The sequence below is a fragment of the Periophthalmus magnuspinnatus genome, chromosome 16 (assembly GCF_009829125.3).
Source record: "Periophthalmus magnuspinnatus isolate fPerMag1 chromosome 16, fPerMag1.2.pri, whole genome shotgun sequence".
In the NCBI taxonomy this organism is placed as follows: domain Eukaryota; kingdom Metazoa; phylum Chordata; class Actinopteri; order Gobiiformes; family Gobiidae; genus Periophthalmus; species Periophthalmus magnuspinnatus.
Genome location: NC_047141.1, coordinates 11,552,429 through 11,571,347, shown reverse-complemented (window position 1 = coordinate 11,571,347; position 18,919 = coordinate 11,552,429). Strand labels below are relative to the sequence as shown.

The 18,919-nt window shown below is 38.7% G+C and overlaps 1 protein-coding gene across 2 annotated transcripts in view; it reads left to right on the top strand.

Moving 5' to 3' along the window:
• phldb3 (pleckstrin homology-like domain, family B, member 3) overlaps positions 1-18,467 on the top strand; it is a 36,672-nt gene extending 18,205 nt beyond the window's left edge. The window contains exons 6-15 of one of the 2 annotated variants that reach the window (XM_055228191.1): positions 2,877-3,080; positions 5,251-5,361; positions 7,915-8,019; positions 8,120-8,207; positions 10,380-10,581; positions 11,622-11,703; positions 13,830-13,979; positions 15,840-16,050; positions 16,878-16,963; positions 17,847-18,467. In XM_055228191.1, the coding sequence (XP_055084166.1) occupies positions 2,877-3,080; positions 5,251-5,361; positions 7,915-8,019; positions 8,120-8,207; positions 10,380-10,581; positions 11,622-11,703; positions 13,830-13,979; positions 15,840-16,050; positions 16,878-16,963; positions 17,847-17,981 (1,374 nt within the window). In that variant the 3' untranslated portion in view covers positions 17,982-18,467. The remainder of the gene's footprint in view (positions 1-2,876; positions 3,081-5,250; positions 5,362-7,914; positions 8,020-8,119; positions 8,208-10,379; positions 10,582-11,621; positions 11,704-13,829; positions 13,980-15,839; positions 16,051-16,877; positions 16,964-17,846) is intronic. The other variant, XM_055228190.1, reaches the window with a different exon arrangement.
• Positions 18,468-18,919: the final 452 nt, after the last annotated feature.

Sequence of the window (18,919 nt, the reverse complement as noted above, 5' to 3'; positions counted from 1 at the left end):
TGCCTTCTTTTTATTTTGCATAGAAGTATCCCTTAATCTTTACCTAACCTAATAGTTAGTTTAACTCTTAATTAAATTTTTATTATGATGCCCCATCTGCACTTAAAACATGCACAGTGCACCAACCATAATCTTTCTGAAAACAGAGCGATTTCCCAAAGCAATTTATGCCAGGCTCTCATGTTGTCATGGTACGAAAATGTCAATACTTGACACCTCAATGACAGCCCTATTTAATATAGAATATAATGGAATATGATTCTCAACACTGAATACTTGTACTTTGTTTGTGTTACCATGTGAGCAAATCTCATACAGCTCAATTTCAATCTAAAACTTTTCAGGAAAGATCAAATTTTGTCATTTTTCCCAGTCTCAATACTTGCTCAAAGTATTATATACTTCTGATACCAGTTTTGGTATCAGTTTTGATAGCGCTCTGTTAAAGCAGTGTTTTGTGCGTTTTGGTATCTGTCAAACTGGCTGTGTGAGTGAGGTCTGCCTACACACGAGCTCATAAACACGGCTCGTGCTTCTTATATGTGGTAGGACCAGATCTCAGGACACTCTGCTCCTGGAGGCTGCAACTGATGAGGGGGAGGAGGAGGGGGGAGTTGTTCTTTTGTTTGGTATGACAGATGAGGTTAAATTGCACGGTACACGTGCACTGGTGTGTGAAACATGGCGAAATACTAAAATAAATAGGGTTTATCTGTAAGAGGAAACTTCAGGTGTAGTTTTGGTGGAAGTACTGCATTTTGTTTTATGCTCATCCCCAGATATGTATCAGGAGTGTGTATTTAGCTACAACTACCTACTACCGTAAATTTCGTATTATAAGCCGCTACTTTTTTTCCACACTTTGAACCCTGCGGCTTATACAGCAGTGCGGGTTATATATGGAATTTTTACTGGATAACGGCCCCTGGGGGGCGTTCTCTAGCTGTAAACGTAAAAGTGAGACAGACGTGGGGAAAGATTCTGCTCTGAAGAATTCACTAGTTTTGATTTTGAACGATCATTTTGCGCATCATGAAATGGATATGATGCAGTTTTTAAGATAAAGAAGGAAATAGAGCAGGGGTCGGCAACCTGTAACACGCAAAGAGCCATTTGGACCCACTTTCCACGTAAAATAAAACACTGGGAGCCGCAAATACTTTTTGACATCTAAAATGAAGATAACACTGTGTATAATAACAATAATGTAACGGAATAATGTAGGTTTTATTTTCACGGACAGGCCTTCTACACGTGACAGATAAATATGGCAAAAACAACTTAAGTGCATAAAAAATACAACTCATCAAACCGCTGCATCATGCATCGTGCTGATTATGTGATTATGTCTACTCTGCTCCGCAGTTTCTTAAAAAAAACCAAAAAAAACAAAACTCTAAAAGCGTAACGTTTAATCCCAGGTGCTTATTCTCCATGTGCCAAAGCAGTTGTGAAGGTTTCATTGCCTTATTTGCTTTTCCCGTATGTTACGCAGAGCGGACTGTGCGTGAGAGTCACCTGCAGCGACAAACCCATATTTTAAGTAGGCATTGTCTGTTAAATTTATCTTTCTTTTTCTTGGAGGTCGTAGTCTCCTCTTCTGGCTCCTCAGTTGTCCTTTTCCCCTTTGTTAAAAGCTCTCCAAAGACTTTTGTTTTTGGCTCATTTTCATTTCGTCGTGTCTGATGTGTTATACGTGATACGTCATCGTGGAGACAAGAGCAGATCATATACTTGCTACTACAGCAAATAGATTTATGTGGCGATTTCCAGCAGGATTTTCATGATACATCTACAGACGAGCTTATTAGTGCGTCATTAGGGACGGGCGAAAGTTGCTTCTGACCCCTATGCGCACAGCGTCTGAAAATCAGGGCTCTTTACGCAGGACTGTGAGCTGTGTCAGTGTCAGTTCCCAAGCCACGCAGAGCCGCAGTATAAGGCTGAAAGAGGCGCATGCGGCTCCGGAGCCGCGGGTTGCCGACCCCTGAAATAGAGCCACTGCACGTGAGCTCGGCATCAATGAATCCAACTTGGTCAATGTAAAAAGACGACAAAAGTTTTCAGAGGAAATAAAAGCAGATTTTCCGTGTTGGTGCAGCTTTATTTTCTAAACCTGCAGATGTGTTCATCCTGTGTTGATGTCATGTTGGTGCCAATTTTCAGGCACAGTTTAAAAAAAAGCGTGTCGGTGCACCGTCTTTCTGTGTAAATATCTCATGTTACAATATGAAAACCTGCGGCTTATATTCAGGTGCGGCTTGTATATGTACAAAATTGATTTTCTCTTCAAATTTAGCTGGTGCGGCTTATATTCAGGTGCGCTCTGTAGTCCGAAATTTACGGTACTTGTTATTTTTTCTGCTGCAAAAAGTACAAGACTTTGCTGTGGCCTGCTTCTACTGCTTCTATTGCTACTGCCTCTACTACTCCCACTGCTACTTCGATACAACAGAATACACTTCAAAAACAGTCTCATCCCCACAGCCATAAACACACTGAACAAACCAGATCATTTATTTCTGTCTTGTGTTGTCTCTCTCTGTGTTGTCATGTGTGATCGATGTGTGTCCTGTGAAGTGGCCTTCCTTTTGTACAGCTGTGAAAACAAATTTCCCTGCAGGGACAATGAAGCAACTAACTACTACTGCTGCTACTACCATTACTACCACCAACTGCTACTTATAATTCTTGCTTTACTCTTTTTTATCATTATAATGTACTATAGACTGTCTGCTATTTGAGAACAAAGGATTGACATTCACACTGGTTGAGTTGATGATAACCTGCGTTTTAAATAAAGAATAATATATAATAATGAGTAGAAATCGATATTGACAATGACTAAATATTTAGATTGTTTTTGACTTTTGCAGGAGCGAGAGGCAATGGAAGCAGCAGTGCGGGCATTTGAGGACTGGGAGTTCCAAGTGCTGGAGAGAGAGAGTGGTCTAGGGGAGGAGAAGGAGCAGGAGGATGAAAAGGAGGAAGTTGGAGCAGAGGAAGAGCAGAGGGCAGAGAGTGCAGCTGATATGGAGAAGGAGGTGTCCAGTCAGCAGCACCTGGTCAACACTGCACAGGTACAACCACTGTTTATTGAATTGAATTGAATTTTTTGGTTCATCTTAAACATGTCTAGATTCAAATTTCTTTCACTACGCCACTAAACAACTTTGAAGTTAACAGCTACTATTTTTAGCCTGAATTACACGCTTCAACCATCAGTGTGCAAGCTCCTGGAGTCCTTACGCCCTCTTTTGGTGTTTTGTATTCAGCAAACATAGGGCCCCTAATGATAAAGTAAAAAGTAGTTTAGCCTTAGTAATGTACTAGATCAGCACATTGACCACACATTATTAAGTATCCTAAAAATGACTCAGTTTCATTTCCACCTGTGTCAATGTTCCAGGCAAACAACAGTCATTAATTGTTATCAACTCATTAGTTTACCCTGCATGCCCTGTTCCCATAAAACCAACGTGTCAATGTATAACCTGAGGAAAATGTAATTAAAGTAATCTATTCCAATTAGAAAGGAGGTGGGTATGGCTCAGTACTGACCAGCTGGAGACTCTTTTCACTGGTTAAAATACTACATAAGGCTCAAGGTCCAATCACAATGTCCATTTGTGGCAAAGTGGTGGTAAATCCTGTAATTATGGAAGAGGTAAAATGCTATCGAATTTTTAGTTTAGACCCATACGTTTTTGTAGGCTATTGAACAGGGTGGGTGTTTGTGAGAAAAAAAAAAAAAAAAATGGGATGAAGAGTGGGGAGCGACATTCAGGAAATTGCCAGAGCCAGAAATCAGTATTGCAATGCTGACAGAGCCCAGAAAAAGTGTTACAGCAGACACCATTTGTGTAGGTTGTCTAAAAAGAGATTCATTGATTCTATTCATAAAACTGCTAACTCTGTAGTTCAGACCTCTACAAACATGTTATGAAGTACATAGGATTCTTGTATTAATTTTGAATCTAATAATTTGGTCATCTGATCTGATTTTTATATTGGGTGATAATAACAACACCTTAAAATTTAAGTCAGATTATTGTCCTCAAATAAATACATAAGTGACCACAGATAATCATTCTGATACATTTGTAAAATATGACCAACCCTGTATACAACCAGTTCCTCCTCTTTGATTAAACAACTCGACCTGGAGTCTGACCTTTTTACCTCACAGTCCTCTGCTTCAGCCTATCAGCTACGTATGCGCTGGTATTGGTGCCAATATTGAAAAATTTGGTAGATTGACTTCCAATATATCTGTTCAGCCAATCCCATTTTGTTCTATAAATTGTTTTAATGAGACGATTTACTGGCCAGTGTTGACCCAAAACATCTCATAAGACTAAACTTGGACTTTTACAAATGGTTCTGTCAGTTACAAAACACATTTTGATAATTTTTTACCTTACGCTGTTAATGTTTAAAGGAAATAAATTATACTTTCAGTCTTGTCTGTCGTATCAGTTGATATGGAGTATTGGTAGATATTTAAAGCCAAAGTATTGTCATTGTTGGAGTGTCCCTAGTGTCAGCATCACATGACATGTACACTTAATTACATCAGAGACTCTCCCGTCAGACCGAGGGAGGGAGAAAGGCAGGGAGGGAGGGGACACTAGGGTGCTGGATTCCACTGGTCATTTCAAGTGTCCTGAAACAAGCTACCACTTTTCTGGGACATGCTAGAGGCGCCATGAACTGAAACATATGACCTCCTCCTCTGCAGTAGGTAGTGATTTATGGACTGCTGCTGGTTTACATTGTGTGTATTCAAATCTTTGGGCACAAAATATTCTTAAGGTTTGCCAAAGTAGGAACTGAACCTGTCTGAAAAGCTGTATATTACTGTTAAAGTACGGGTATTGTGCCCTTTCCCACATCAAATTCAACAGGATATGGCTTGTGCAAAATTGTCACATGTACTGATTCTAAATATACAACATAAAAATACAGACTAGGCCAGTATTTGGACCTGGGACTGGGTGATATGACAAATGTAATTACAAAAGGTTAAAACAAAAGCTTAATTATTTGTGGTGTCTTGTTGTGTCACTGCTTGACATGGTAATACTCCCCCTGCTGGTGATGATTTGAAGTGTTCATTTGGATATCTTGTCCTATCTTGGATCAATACGATTTGCCCTCACCATGAAATATTACTTCAGCTCCAGACTTACAGACTGTGTCCCTTCTTCACATGAGACCTTTGACCTTTGACCTGTGTGTGGTATTCAGGAGAGGGTACAGCAGTTGGAGAAGCAGCTGGTGGAGATGGAGAGAGAGAAGGAGAAACAGCTCAGCACTCTGAGGCGGGAGAGGAAAGAGCTGGTGCACAACAGTCAGATGGTGAGAGCATTCTGTACTATTTGTATTGGGCAAACAATGAAACAAACTGTGTGTGGCTGTGTGGACTGTGTTTGTGTTTTAATTGATGAGCTTGGATAAGTTGACATGTAAAATATATTGATTGTTTTATGCTCCTAAATATTGTAATATTTTGTTTTGGGGAGTTGGATATTAGTATCAAGTTCATGAAGTTTGGCAAAAAATATTTAAGCTGCGGTACCCAACTTTTATTGTAAATGATTAAGTTCTGTTTCTGCCATATTGTAAAAAATGAGACCACTGTGCACTATCTGCAGCTAGGAGTGTATTTCATATATATTTTTGAAATTATAAAATGAAATAAAATGTATTTATCTCTATGCAGTTGTAATCAAAAGTCAATTAGATACTGTGTTTTGACTTTAATCTGGAGTTTTATTTTTAACAATATATTTTTTCTCTCACTCAATTTGTGGTGTTTTAAACTTGCTACTGTAAAGTAGTTTGCCATAACATTGGTCTAGGACATTTGTGGACTTGGCGGTTGCTATGTGTTGTTGTGGGTAAGGGGCAAGTCTGATTGGTCATTCAGTATTTGATGAGAAGGTCAACAAGAGGCCAGCAAGCCTTACAACATGTCACAGAGGGCAATTTAAGTCTTACCAGCGAAGTAAATTGACACATCTTTAACATATCTCAGCTTTGAATCTTACCTGCTCGTGTGGTAGTGCAGTGCGATGGATAAGAAATTGTTCGAGATGAGATGTTTAGTTTTTTCTCACCCTAAAAGGTTTAAAAAATGTGTGTTGCTTGTTTTCACATTTTCATCTTATTGCTGCAGTGCTTTACATTTTTTACTATCTTCTTTTTAAATTAGGGATTTGTCTGCATACTAATCACTCCCAAGCCAGGTAAATCCGGTTTACATAGTCAGCTGTTCCAATAGGTTTACAAACTAAGTTATCGCAGATCTACACACACTGTATTCACGTGGCTGTAAACTGCAACATGTTTATCTCCCCTGTTTTTCATTCCTATGCGTTATCACTGTTGGCTATGATTTACTTTGCCACTAATTAAACCACTGCTATCTCGCAAGCAGGCTTTTTTTTTATCAAACTTTTGTCAGACTGATAAACCAGGGAGGAGACGCGATCAGGCCAGTCCCATCTGACAAACTGGAGACGGGGATGAGCAAGATAGAGAGGGAGAGAGAGGAGCGGGGGAACAAAGAGGGGGAACAGGGACAGGAGATGGTTAGGGGTGTTTAGAGAGCAAGGGAAAAAGAAAGAGGGAGAACGGGAGGGAGAAGAGGGAGAGTTATACCAGGGAGGGAACTAAGTGAGAGAGAGAATGAGCGAGAGAAAGGGGGAGGGGTGGAGTTAGACCGGGGAGGGAACTGACATTGTGCGTGTGCACATGTGAAAGGAGAGAGCCAAGCGGACTATTTCAACACACGGTAAGGGAAAAAATACAAATTTGAATATGAATTTTTTGTAGATTTTTAGTGGAATTTTGGATTTCTTTTAAAGAGGGCAGCTGAGGTCTAATTTTAAGTCTGTGTAAGTAGTCTGATTGTCAAGGAAGCTATAACTGATTCCTATGGCAAATTCATCTAGCATTGTAAGACATGTGATTTACGATCTAACAATTGCATCTTTGTATTGCTAGTCGTTGTTTCTATTGGATGCAATGTAATCACTGTGTTTATGTAGCCTATAGGATTGGGCCATGAGACAGCGGTTAACAGAGGAGTTGTATACACGAGCTTACGATAGGAAAGAGTACAGAGACAGATAGTTAAGCCATGATCATTTTAAAGTCATTTAGAATCCTCCGGGGAGAAGGCTGTTGTCTAGATGTCGGAGCTGCATTCTTGGTCTATGACAGTTTCCTAAGAAGGAAAGTAAAGTTGAAAGAGTTGAAATGGTATGTTTGAGTATCATATTTGCTGTTGGCATAAAGCATGTTTATAAAACACGCCCTTACAGATATTGAATGGAGATATTTAAATGTGCAGTGCTTATATTTGCATTTCCAGTAGGGTTGTCAAAAGTATCAAAAATCAGATACTAATCGATACTAAAACTAGTATTGAAACTAGTATCAGAATGACAAAACAAATTTCCAGACCAATAAATGTTCTTCATTCAAATGTATTTATTTAATGAAAAAGCATATTCATATTTTGAATGTTCTCAAATATAGTATAGTCCTAAAATATGTATTGATAATATTAAAGGTGCACTATGTAACTTTTCTTATGGAGGGTCGACTGCCACCTGCCATGGAGATGCTATTACTTTGCCTATAATGTCTTGCATAACATTAAACTCATCCATTTCCATTGAGACAAGCAGATCATGCCACCAACTCAAGTTACATGTCAGATCTGTGGATAGGCAACCTCACTCGTAATTAGTGCTTGATTTTCCATTTGTGCCACGCTTGTTTCAAACCGGTTTCAAGCCTTGCTCACCCCCCCCCCCCCCCCCCCCCCCCCCCCCCTCCACACACACACACACACACACACACACACACAGATTTCAAACTAAGCCCATTCTTGTTCTGCAGGTCCTCAAGGAAAAGAAGCCGCTCACCGATTGGTCCAATATCACCGGCTCCGCCCCCTGCATGATGTCACTCTCCCCTCTCACCGCTCAAAAGTCTCCTCCTCAGGTATGCCACTTGTTGTCATGGAAACGCAGCTTGTTTAGGTCTACTTTACTAATGACAGTAGTTCTCTGTAAATGTTTGTCGTGCCCGCCGTTCTTCCCAGGATCCTCTGCGGGAATCAGCCAGTTTGCCCAGAAGGAGGAGCGCACATCGGAATAACAAGCTCAGCGATAGGCCGCTTTCGACACAGGGTGAGATATGGCCATTAGTCAGAGCTTTTATAAGGAGTTGCATTCAAGGTCTAGAATTTAATTATGTCTAAATCTCAGATGGAGGGCAGGGGATATTACTCTATGTGAGAGGCACTATTATTAATCTTAAAGTGACAGGTTTTCATGTTTTTCTAGTTCTAGTTTTTACTGGCTTGATAGCAGTTTGTGGGAAGAAAGTTGGGAAAAAAAAAATACATGAAGTAGCACTGTGTTCGGAATGGAATATCTGTACCTGTGCCATGAACACAAAAAATTGTATCCAAAATGTAGAGGCAATTTATGCGAAAGCAAAATATTTTTTCTTCATTTAACAAAATAGCGGTGGTGTCATTTATTTGTATTAGTCTAATCATAAAATAGGTTTTGGCCCCTTGGTTACAGTTTCTTTGCTAAGTAACAGTAGTGGAATTACCTCCATGTATGTTACAACCAGGAAATAAAATTATAACACAAAATTACCACAAAATTTTTTAAAACTAGGAAAAAATATGCAAGATTTTAAGTAAAAATGTATATATAATTATGTTTTGGGGAAATGGGCAGTTTAACTTGTCTTGTGCACTTTATGTCAAGATTTAGGTCCACATTTGAGTTGCAAGGTTAATCCTCTCTGAGTCAGAACAGAACAACATTTTGATTTCAAAACCCAAATTATGAATCTAATCACAATTGCAATTATTTCCCCAAAAATGTTTAGCTCCTGTCCACATACTCGCTAATGCTCTTTCTGATAACTACCATCAAGTCATTATTTGTTACAATAAAGGCAGACAGCTGTGGAATATCACCTCTGTTCATTTGTGTTGACAGAGAAGACACTGAATTTTGAGCCAGTTTTTGTTTCATGTGGATGCGTTAAGGGTAGGGCCCATTAATTGCAGAGATATTGACCATAAACCACAATAAGATATCAACATTTTAACAAATTCTACCATAGAATTCTCCACTGCGCTCTACCTCCAGTGCAATGACATCACTGGTACATGTTTCTATTGTGTTGGCGATTGCTTCATCTCACGCTTGACGACACAGGACAATACAGAGCGGAATGTCAGTTTGTTCCGTCCCCTCCCTTTTAGGCAAATCAAAGGTGTGCCACAGCCAGCAGGTGCTTGTTATAATAAGTGAAAGCTGAATTTACCTGTGCCAGATACATGGGTGAAAGATGACCTAATACAAATAATGGGTGTAGTTGTTAGCAATTGTTTTTCAGAAAGCTTAAAAGCAGCTTAAATATATAACAGTATAAATATAGTATGGTGATCGTGCCTAACATTAATGATTATTACGGTACAGCCGCAAATGTTGGACCTTATCATTATTTATTAAGAATTGGCTCCACACACGAGCCAGATCAATCCTATGGCTTAAAGTCCTTTCAGCTGGCAACAATCACATCTTTTACGATGAATAATGTTATCACCTTTTCAAGCTAGTCATTTGAGATATTAACCATAAATCAGGTCAATATATTTGCAGAGTTAAACAGGTAATTTTACCATGGAATTCTGACCAGGCCTTCAGGTCATTTGTCACTAAGAATAACCAGGTATAACTAACCCCATATAACAGGACTTCATGAAAAACTGTTGAAACTAAAACATTATTTCTAGCCATTTTTGATGTTGATAAGGGCAAATGGAGAAACGCTTGGCACATTTTTCAGTGGTTGTCTGTGATTTGTTCCCTGTTAGCTATGGAGCTCAATCGTCAAAGCTCACAGAGGTTCTAGATGTAAACTTCCCATTCATTTTCAAAAATATCTGACATTAAGTTCAGTTTAAACTCACAATAGAGGCTAAACAGATATGTGATAACTGATGTCCATAATGCGGTTGTCTTCTGTAAAGAAAAAAAAAAACACCCACACATAAAATTCTACAAAACATTTAATCATTTAGTGCATTATGAAGTTGTATTTTAAATAAAATGATGGGTCTTGTCATTAGTTACCACATAGCTGATTAGCCCCCCTATCTAGCATTCTAAAAGTCTACAGGAAAAAGTGAATGTAACATTGATGAAACCTTGAAGTGGGTGTTGAGCTCCATTGGAGGTCCTAGTTTGAACACACTTGAGTGCTGTATAATCTTATTCTAGAACAACTTCAGGTTTTTTTTTCCTCCTCTGATGGATCTTTCTCTGTTTCAGTTTTTGTGAGAGAGGCAGACGGTCACATGATCCCAGAGGCCTACATCTCCCCCATCACCTCACACCGCCACAGTAACAGCGTCTGTAACGGTCACAGTAACAGCCACAGCAGTATCCACGGTAATGGACACAAGCCAGGGAGCAGTAACGGAGGGAGTCTGCACACGCCCTGTAACAGCACCACCAGCTCCAGAGCCGCCAGGTCAGACACACTTTGTCTATATATTTGTGTACATATGTGAGGGAAACGTCAACTAAGCTGCTACTTTAGCCAAAGCTGCCATGAGACGGACTGACCGCATTTGCCATCACTCACCACATTCTTACTTAAGTGTTGGGTAAAGTGTTTTGCCCAAAGAAACAATTGCAATATGCACATGTAATATGAGCTGTACTGAACCACTGATTGTTACAAAAATAAAAAAATTTACTTGGGGACCAACAGTGGTCCTATAGCATTCCTATTACCCATTGCAAATATCTTTGGTAAGACCTTAACCTACATAGTTCACAGTCACTGTAAGGTCGCTGATCACAAGAGGAAGGGCATCTGAAAGAAAACAAAACAGAAAACAAAAAGCCAAGACTCAAAGTGTCTCCAGCTAGCTTAGATTCAAGGAAATTTGATCATAATAAACATACACGCATTTTTTCCCAGAGTAGACCATGTGCATTGTACTGACCTGCAGTGTAATTGGTGTGTTCATATTGTACCTGTTGTAGCTGGGCTGATCGAGCAGACACCACGTGCTCAAGAATACACAGTGTGTGCACTCAGGAAGTCCTTCAATGACCTCAGTTTAACAAATATAGTCAGATGTGGTGTGCTCAGTCTATTGTAACTTATACCATAGTAGTCCAAAGTATACATAACAAACCTGGTTTAAAAATGTAAATGGAAACTATTTTAAAAGCATAACCCATTCTGCACTAGAAATAATTCATTTACCTGGCGGGGTTGATATGGGGACTTTAAATGGTTTTTGGGCCTTTTTACTGGCATTTTCACACAAAAGCTAAAAGACAAATTTTGGTGAAGCTTAGTTTTTTGTGTTGTTATTTACACTAATCTCATAACATGCTCAATATTAAAACCACCTGCTTTTTCCTGATGCTGTGGACCATCCACCAGTAAAGTTACATAGTGCAGCTTTAAAATAGCCTGCCCGTCCTTAAAACGTGCTGAAGACAGTAACTTATCGCTTGGTTATTTTCAGTAATAATTTTCTGTTTATCTTTCAGCCCTTGCCTGTTGGATCTGGTTGAGATTGAGAAGAAGCTGAGAGAGGCCAAGGCGGAGAGGGAGCGTCTCCTTAGAGAGAGGGTGAGTGCGTGTGTTTGGGTGAGGGAAGTACAGGGGTGAGGATGGTGGGTGGTGTAAGAAGGGCGGGGGGATGTGGGAACACGAGTCTACACATGTGGGCTGCTCTGGGTTGCATGTCTTATTTTCAAAAATAACAGATATTTGCTGTGTTTAATGGGAAACTTTTTTGTAGTTCAGTTGTAGCAAGCGCTGTCACATGTCAAACACCAAACAAATAAAAATGATGAGTTTGATAAAACTGGAGCTATAGAGGGCCAAATAATTAACATCTACACCTCATTAATGATTAATATCTAATGGCATAAGTTTACCAGTACATTACATTTTGAGCCATTGAAAAGAAACAACTACATTGAAAACTACTTTATTTATGCTTCATTAAGACTAATAAAGGTAGTTATTATAAAGACCTTTATTTATGTATTTTTTAAATCAAGCAGTTTATTAAGGGTGATTCAGACATTATTCTAAATAAATAAAATTAAGGGGTTAGGGGCAGGAGTTGGGTTATGAATTACTGTAAATTTCGGATTATAAGCCGCTACTTTTTTTCCACACTTTGAACCCTGCGGCCTATACAGCAGTGCGGCTTATTTATGGAATTTTTACTGGATAACGGCCACCGAGGGGCGCTCTCTAGGTGTAAACGTAAAAGTGAGACAGACGTGGGGAAAGATTCTGCTCTGAAGAATTCACTAGTTTTGATTTTGAACGATCATTTTGCAAAAAGCCATTTGGACCCACTTTCCACGTAAAATAAAACACTGGGAGCCGCAAATACTTTTTGACATCTAAAATGAAGATAACACTGTGTATAATAACAATAATGTAACGGAATAATGTAGGTTTTATTTTCACGGACAAGCCTTCTACACGTGACAGATAAATATGGCAAAAACAACTTAAGTGCATAAAAAATACAACTCATCAAACCACTGCATCATGCATCGTGCTGATTATGTGATTATGTCTACTCTGCTCCGCAGTTTCTTTAAAAAAAAACCCCAAAACTCTAAAGGCGTATCGTTTAATCCCAGGTGCTTATTCTCCATGTGCCAAAGCAGTTGTGAAGGTTTCATTGCCTCATTTGCGTTTCCCGCATGTTATGCAGAGCGGACTGTGCGTGAGAGTCACCTGTAGCGACAAACCCAGATTTTAAGTAGGTATTGTCTGTTAAATTTATCTTTCTTTTTCTTGGAGGTCATAGTCTCCTCTTCTGACTCCTCAGTTGTCCTTTTCCCCTTTGTTAAAAGCTCTCCAAAGACTTTTGTTTTGGCTCATTTTCACTCGCTTGTGGCTCTACTTTTGTGCGTCGTGTCTGATGTGTTATACGTGATACGTCATCGCAGAGATAAGAGCAGATAATAAATAAACTTATCACTACATCAAATAAATTTCTGTGGCGATTTCCAGCAGGATTTTCATGATACATCTACGGACGAGCTTATTAGTGTGTCATTAGGGACGGGCGAAAGTTGCTTCTGACCCCTGTGCACAGCGTCTGAAAATCAGGGCTCTTTACGCAGGACTGTGAGCTGTGTCAGTGTCAGTTCCCAAGCCACGCAGAGCCGCAGTATAAGGCTGAAAGAGGCGCTTGCGGCTCCGGAGTCGCCGGTTGCCGACCCCTGAAATAGAGCCACTGCACGTGAGCTCGGCATCAATGAATCCAACTTGGTCAATGTAAACAGACGACAAAAGTTTTCAGAGGAAATAAAAGCAGATTTTCCGTTGCGTGTTGGTGCAGCTTTATTTTCTAAACCTGCAGATGTGTTCATCCCGTGTTGTTGTCGTGTTGGTGCCAATTTTCAGGCATAGTTTAAAAAAAAGCGTGTCGGTGCACCGTCTTTCTGTGTAAATATCTCATGTTACAATATGAAAACCTGCGGCTTATATTCAGGTGCGGCTTGTATATGGACAAAATTGATTTTCTTTTGAAATTTAGCTGGTGCGGCTTATATTGAGGTTGGCTCTGTAGTCCGAAATTTACGGTAAGTAGTTACTTTATTAAGAATGATTCAGGCTTAGTATTTGTTCATGCTTTATTACAGCTATTAAGTGCTACTGTAAATTAATTTCATGCTTGATTCTCAAATGAAGTTCATATTTATGTAATTTATTGTATACAGGAGGAGCGACGGCAGCTCATATTGGAGGAGAAGAGACAGAAAATAATAGAACTGAACTCGCAGAGAACAGAGGCCCCTGAATCAGAGTCTCCTCTCAAATCTGAGCCTCCCGAAGAGACCAAACTCAGCCCGGTGCCCAGCTCTCCAGAGGTACCACCAACCACAGACATGCAGCATTACAGACTGGCTCAACACATGCAGATGTAAATGAGCTTAGCAGCTATAATCTGGTATATTTATATTTGTTTAATACAGATGTTCTTTAAGGCCCTGTACCTTATTTTTTCTGTGTATCTTCAAAATGTGTTCACCCAATACAGATTTTTTTAATAAGCAGCTTTTGAGGTCAAAATAGGTCTGCTGTGTGCTATCAGCATTTAATTCTAAAACCTTTTATTGTTCAATTCAGAATAGAATTTTTCTTTTGCTATGGATCATACCTGGGCGTCTGAGGGATTACAAAGATAGCTTTATCATGATGATAAACACCAATCCAGCCTCTGAAAGATTAAATTATTCAATCACCCCAACGAGTTTATAAGTGAGGTTTAACTTGCACCACTGCAACCTGTTAAAAACATGAAAAACAAAATTTGTATGTTTTATTTTAAATACAGTAAAGATCAGGAAGGCTACAGCACCTTTAATGTCTGTCGTCCCTATTAAAATAATGAAATACATAAATAAATGGAAAGCTCACACTCAAAATTGCAAAATGTTTGATATGTGTTTAAATGTAGTTTTTGAGGCAACAGTAGTTGAATAAATAAGTATATAAAATATATATGATAACAGAAAATTCAACTATTTACCATTTTACTGATGCAGAATGCTGCAGATGGTAATGGGGATCTTAAACAATAACAATAAAAACATTTTTTGTTAATAAATTAATTTATAACAACCTAAATTACATGTGATTTCGTAACAAAATATTACATCATGTGCGGTTATAATGTTTTTACTGGCAACAAACTAATTTCTCAACTTTATTACTCCTTCATGATTTATTCTTGTCATCAGTGAGAAAAACGAGCTCTGATAATGTCTCCTCCTGAGTGTGAAGTGGGTGTAGTCTGAAAACCTTCACTCCATGAATCAAAATTTAGCAACATTTGTTTTATCTTCTGACTGCTTTATCAGCTTGTTTCACAATCGTGAAAAAACACATTGACAAGCCCAAACACCATTTTGGTGGATTAGAATTTAAACTAGCATCTGCACAAGTTAATAAAATTAGCTTTTTAATAATATTTCCATCTGTAATCGTCACATTTATATTGAAATGCATGTACTTCACTGCGTAGTTATTGTGATCTATATGAGAGTATGGCAACAGAAGAGTAAACTCAGGGTTTTACATTAGATTGTTCTGTAGTCAGTGGAATTGAAATGAACAAAAAACAGTATAAAAGGCAATTTTTGTCACAAATACCTTTAGATCCTTGTGTAGTCATGCTGATTCAAATTAAGTGTGTTCTAATGTCATTATAATACTATATAGAGGTGTATTGATTATTAGAATGTTTCCACTGCATACATTATTGTATTTCTTTGAAACCCCAAACATACTCACCCACCTTCTAGCTTTCTTTATTTAAAGGTACAGTAAAGGGATGTGACTTTCTGGAGGTGGCATTTCACCTGCATAATTCCATGGAGACAGAGTTTTATGCCATACTGTGGAAGATTATAGCCATAGGAACATTTTCAAGCAGGAGAAGGCCAAATAAGAGTCCGGTTTCTGGAGATGATGGGCATTTTGCCTAAAATACATACTGTGAGTAAAGGAGTCAGTTGATCTGAAATTTCCATTTAGGGGTAAAAATAAAAATATTGCACAACATATTCACAAATGCAGCTGCACAATTCCGAACTAATCAGCATTTTAAACGTCACATAAACAGCCACATGAAGCCTCCTGAATAGTGCCAGTCTTTCCATGGACAAGGACAAGAATGCATGACCTCTTTTCCAGCGTGTTTATGAAAAGTGCATGTGTCTCCACAGCTGCGCGGCCTGCCACTCTTCCTCTCGCCGAACTTTGACCTCCGCTCCCACATCGAGTCCCTGGGTCACGGGGTCATGGGGTGCATCGACCTGCGGCTCACGTCCCGGCGCTGTGCAGGCTTCCTCACCAAGCGCGGCGGCAAAGTCAAGACCTGGAAGAAGAGGTGGTTTCTGTTCGACATGGACCACAGACGGTTGGCCTACTACACAGGTGAGACTGCAGGGGGTGCTGTTTGCACAGGGTTGTAGAGTAACTTCATGATTCTAGTCATTGTTTCTTAGCTCTGTTAGAATACATCCAATTTGTACATAAATCATATTGAGAATGCTGCTTTGAAAATTTTGACATCAAATATATTGTTAATAGTCAACTTCTAAACTTTTTGGAAACTTCTAAATGGTGTAGAAAGTGATATTTCTGCATTTTTTATTTTTATGGGTAATTTTATAGTCCTTTCGAGAGTTGTAGGCCTTTAGTCTACAAATCGGTTGAGGGTGTCTTAGTCTACTAAAATTTTTATTAGGCAACATATTATTTATGCAAGGGATATGTCTTATGTGGACCACAGCAGAAAGAACTGTGCTTGGACGTGACTTATTTTTAGATTTGGGAGTAATTTGTGAGTTTTTTTCTGCTGTTTACAGACAAATACATTATTTCCTCGCTATTTTCTGTATAAATATCAGTAATTTTCTGAATTTCTAGGACCTTATGAGTGCAGCTTGGCTCAAATACTTAATAGTTTAAACACTTTTACCACAACCACACATCACCTCGTTTTGTCAACTAATTGATACACAGGGAATGTCTTTAGTTAATCAAGAGTTTGGTCGACTACAGTCCTAGTCATTTGACATTTTTCTGATACTTGAACCTCAGAGAATACATTTAAAGACAGATTTTAATGTACGTTTCAGTTGGATTTGATTTGCATAATATTGTCTGAATATAGTTTTATGGATACTCCAAAAAATAAAAACGTGATTAACCCAGCCCCAGTTTTGGTTTCTAAACTCCTTTGTTGTATTGTGTTGTAGACTGTGATGAGAGGAAGCTGAAAGGAGTCATTTACTTCCAGGCCATAGAAGAAGTTTACTATGACCATCTACGGACAGCAGCATCTGTGAGTATATACACACAAGGTTCCACATGTTTTATTACATTGTTTACATTAGTCCAAAAACAGGTTTGTAAGTCTTGTCTGTACTTGCACTGCTGTCCGGCTCAGTGGTGGAGCTGCAGCACATATGCAGGACAACACTGTAATATACTGCTCATCATATTACAGTAAAGGCTTTCTTTTAAACTGGAAAGACTTAAAAATGTCTTAAGGCTGTTGTTTAGTTGATTATTTGGTTGATGGTATCTATTTGATTAAGATTATGAGGATAATATGAAACACAGGAGAAAGGGTGAAGAATGGGGTGAGTTAGCTGGAGCTTTGGGAGTGACTTGAAGTTGAAATGATTATCACTTATGGAGATCTGTTTACTGTTACATCTCTGTATAAAAAGTTAGTTTTAGTCAATTAATAGATGCACAGGGCATACTTTTGGTTGATTATAGCTCGAGAGCATACCTCAGTGTGCTTGTTTTTATTTTTTATATTAAATGTTATCTTGCTAACTAAGGAGGGCTGCTCTAAAACTGAATATCTTTACCTTTGTCATCAACACCAAATATTCCATCCGATATGTAGGGACAATTTACACATGGAACACAGTTTAAACAATTTAACCATTTAACAAAACAAAACTGTTGTAATTTATTTATATTAGTTTAATCATAACCACTGTGCATTTTAGGCGCTTGTTCACATGGTTGCATCTGCTGTCTGTGTCCAACTAAAGAGTAAACGAAAACTTTAAAAATACAAAAGAATTGGCAAGATTTTCAATCAATCTTAAACATTAATATGCTTTTTAAAGATTAAATTAACCAAATCTTGTATCTAATAATAAAAAATTATATAATCCTTTGATTTCTAACCTCTGTCTATCCTGCAGTCCCCACGGCCCCCCCTCACATTTTGTGTCAAGACGTACGACCGCCTATTCTTCCTGGTGGCCTCAAATCCAGTGTCCATGAGGATCTGGATGGACGTCATCGTCACAGCAACAGACGAGCACTGCCGGTACTGACCCCCCCCCCCCCGCATGATGCTGTTATTACTACAGTCTACACTACTGAGAAGACAATATCAGGGCTGTCTTGTGTGTGGAGATCTTCCTCATGGACCTTTGGTAAATCTTTGGAGATGGAAATTGTGTTAAACTGTTACACAAAATGATAAATGCTTAAAACTGATCAAGAAGCCAAAACTACCTTCAAGATGAGCATATGTTGACTTTGAGCTCCCTCTTGTGGTCAAAAGCAACACTACAGGACTTCAAAACACTGCTACACTTCGCCACAAGAGGGTAGGTCATTTAAGCAAACAGACTTGAATGGAGTGTTTAAGATAAACATTTTCTACTATATTTTGTGATGTAAAAATATTATCTTTTTTTTCTGTGAGGATGTACATGAGCTTTTCTTGAATTAAATTATTTTTGGAATACATACATGGATTTCTAATGGAAATGAAGATCTATTATGTGCAAATAAATGTTTATTCATATGATTGTGTTTCTAGTGTCTTGTGTTTGACTGGAGTGCATCTAAATACAATTACAGTATACAGCAGAGGACCTTAAGAGCACCCAAGACACCCACTTAAGTTGTTGCTGACTACATATACACCAGCTATATCTATCAACAAGAATTACAATTTATGAAGGAATACTATGTGGGTAGTACACAGATCTTCCTGTGCAGAGATTGCATGTTTGTCCCCGTGTTTGGGTAAGTCCTGAAGGTAGTCCTGACCAAGCCTAGCTCAAGATCTGGAGATGGGATGGGTCAAATACAGAGGACAAATTTCCCCACAGACAATGCAGTGTATATTAACTCTTAATCAGTTTTTATATCCAAGTTAGAAATTGTATGGTACACAAAAATAGTCCTTTGCATAATGCGCCCATCTATATAACTGATGTACTGTAATGCTTTATATAGTCACTTAAACATGCAGAACAGT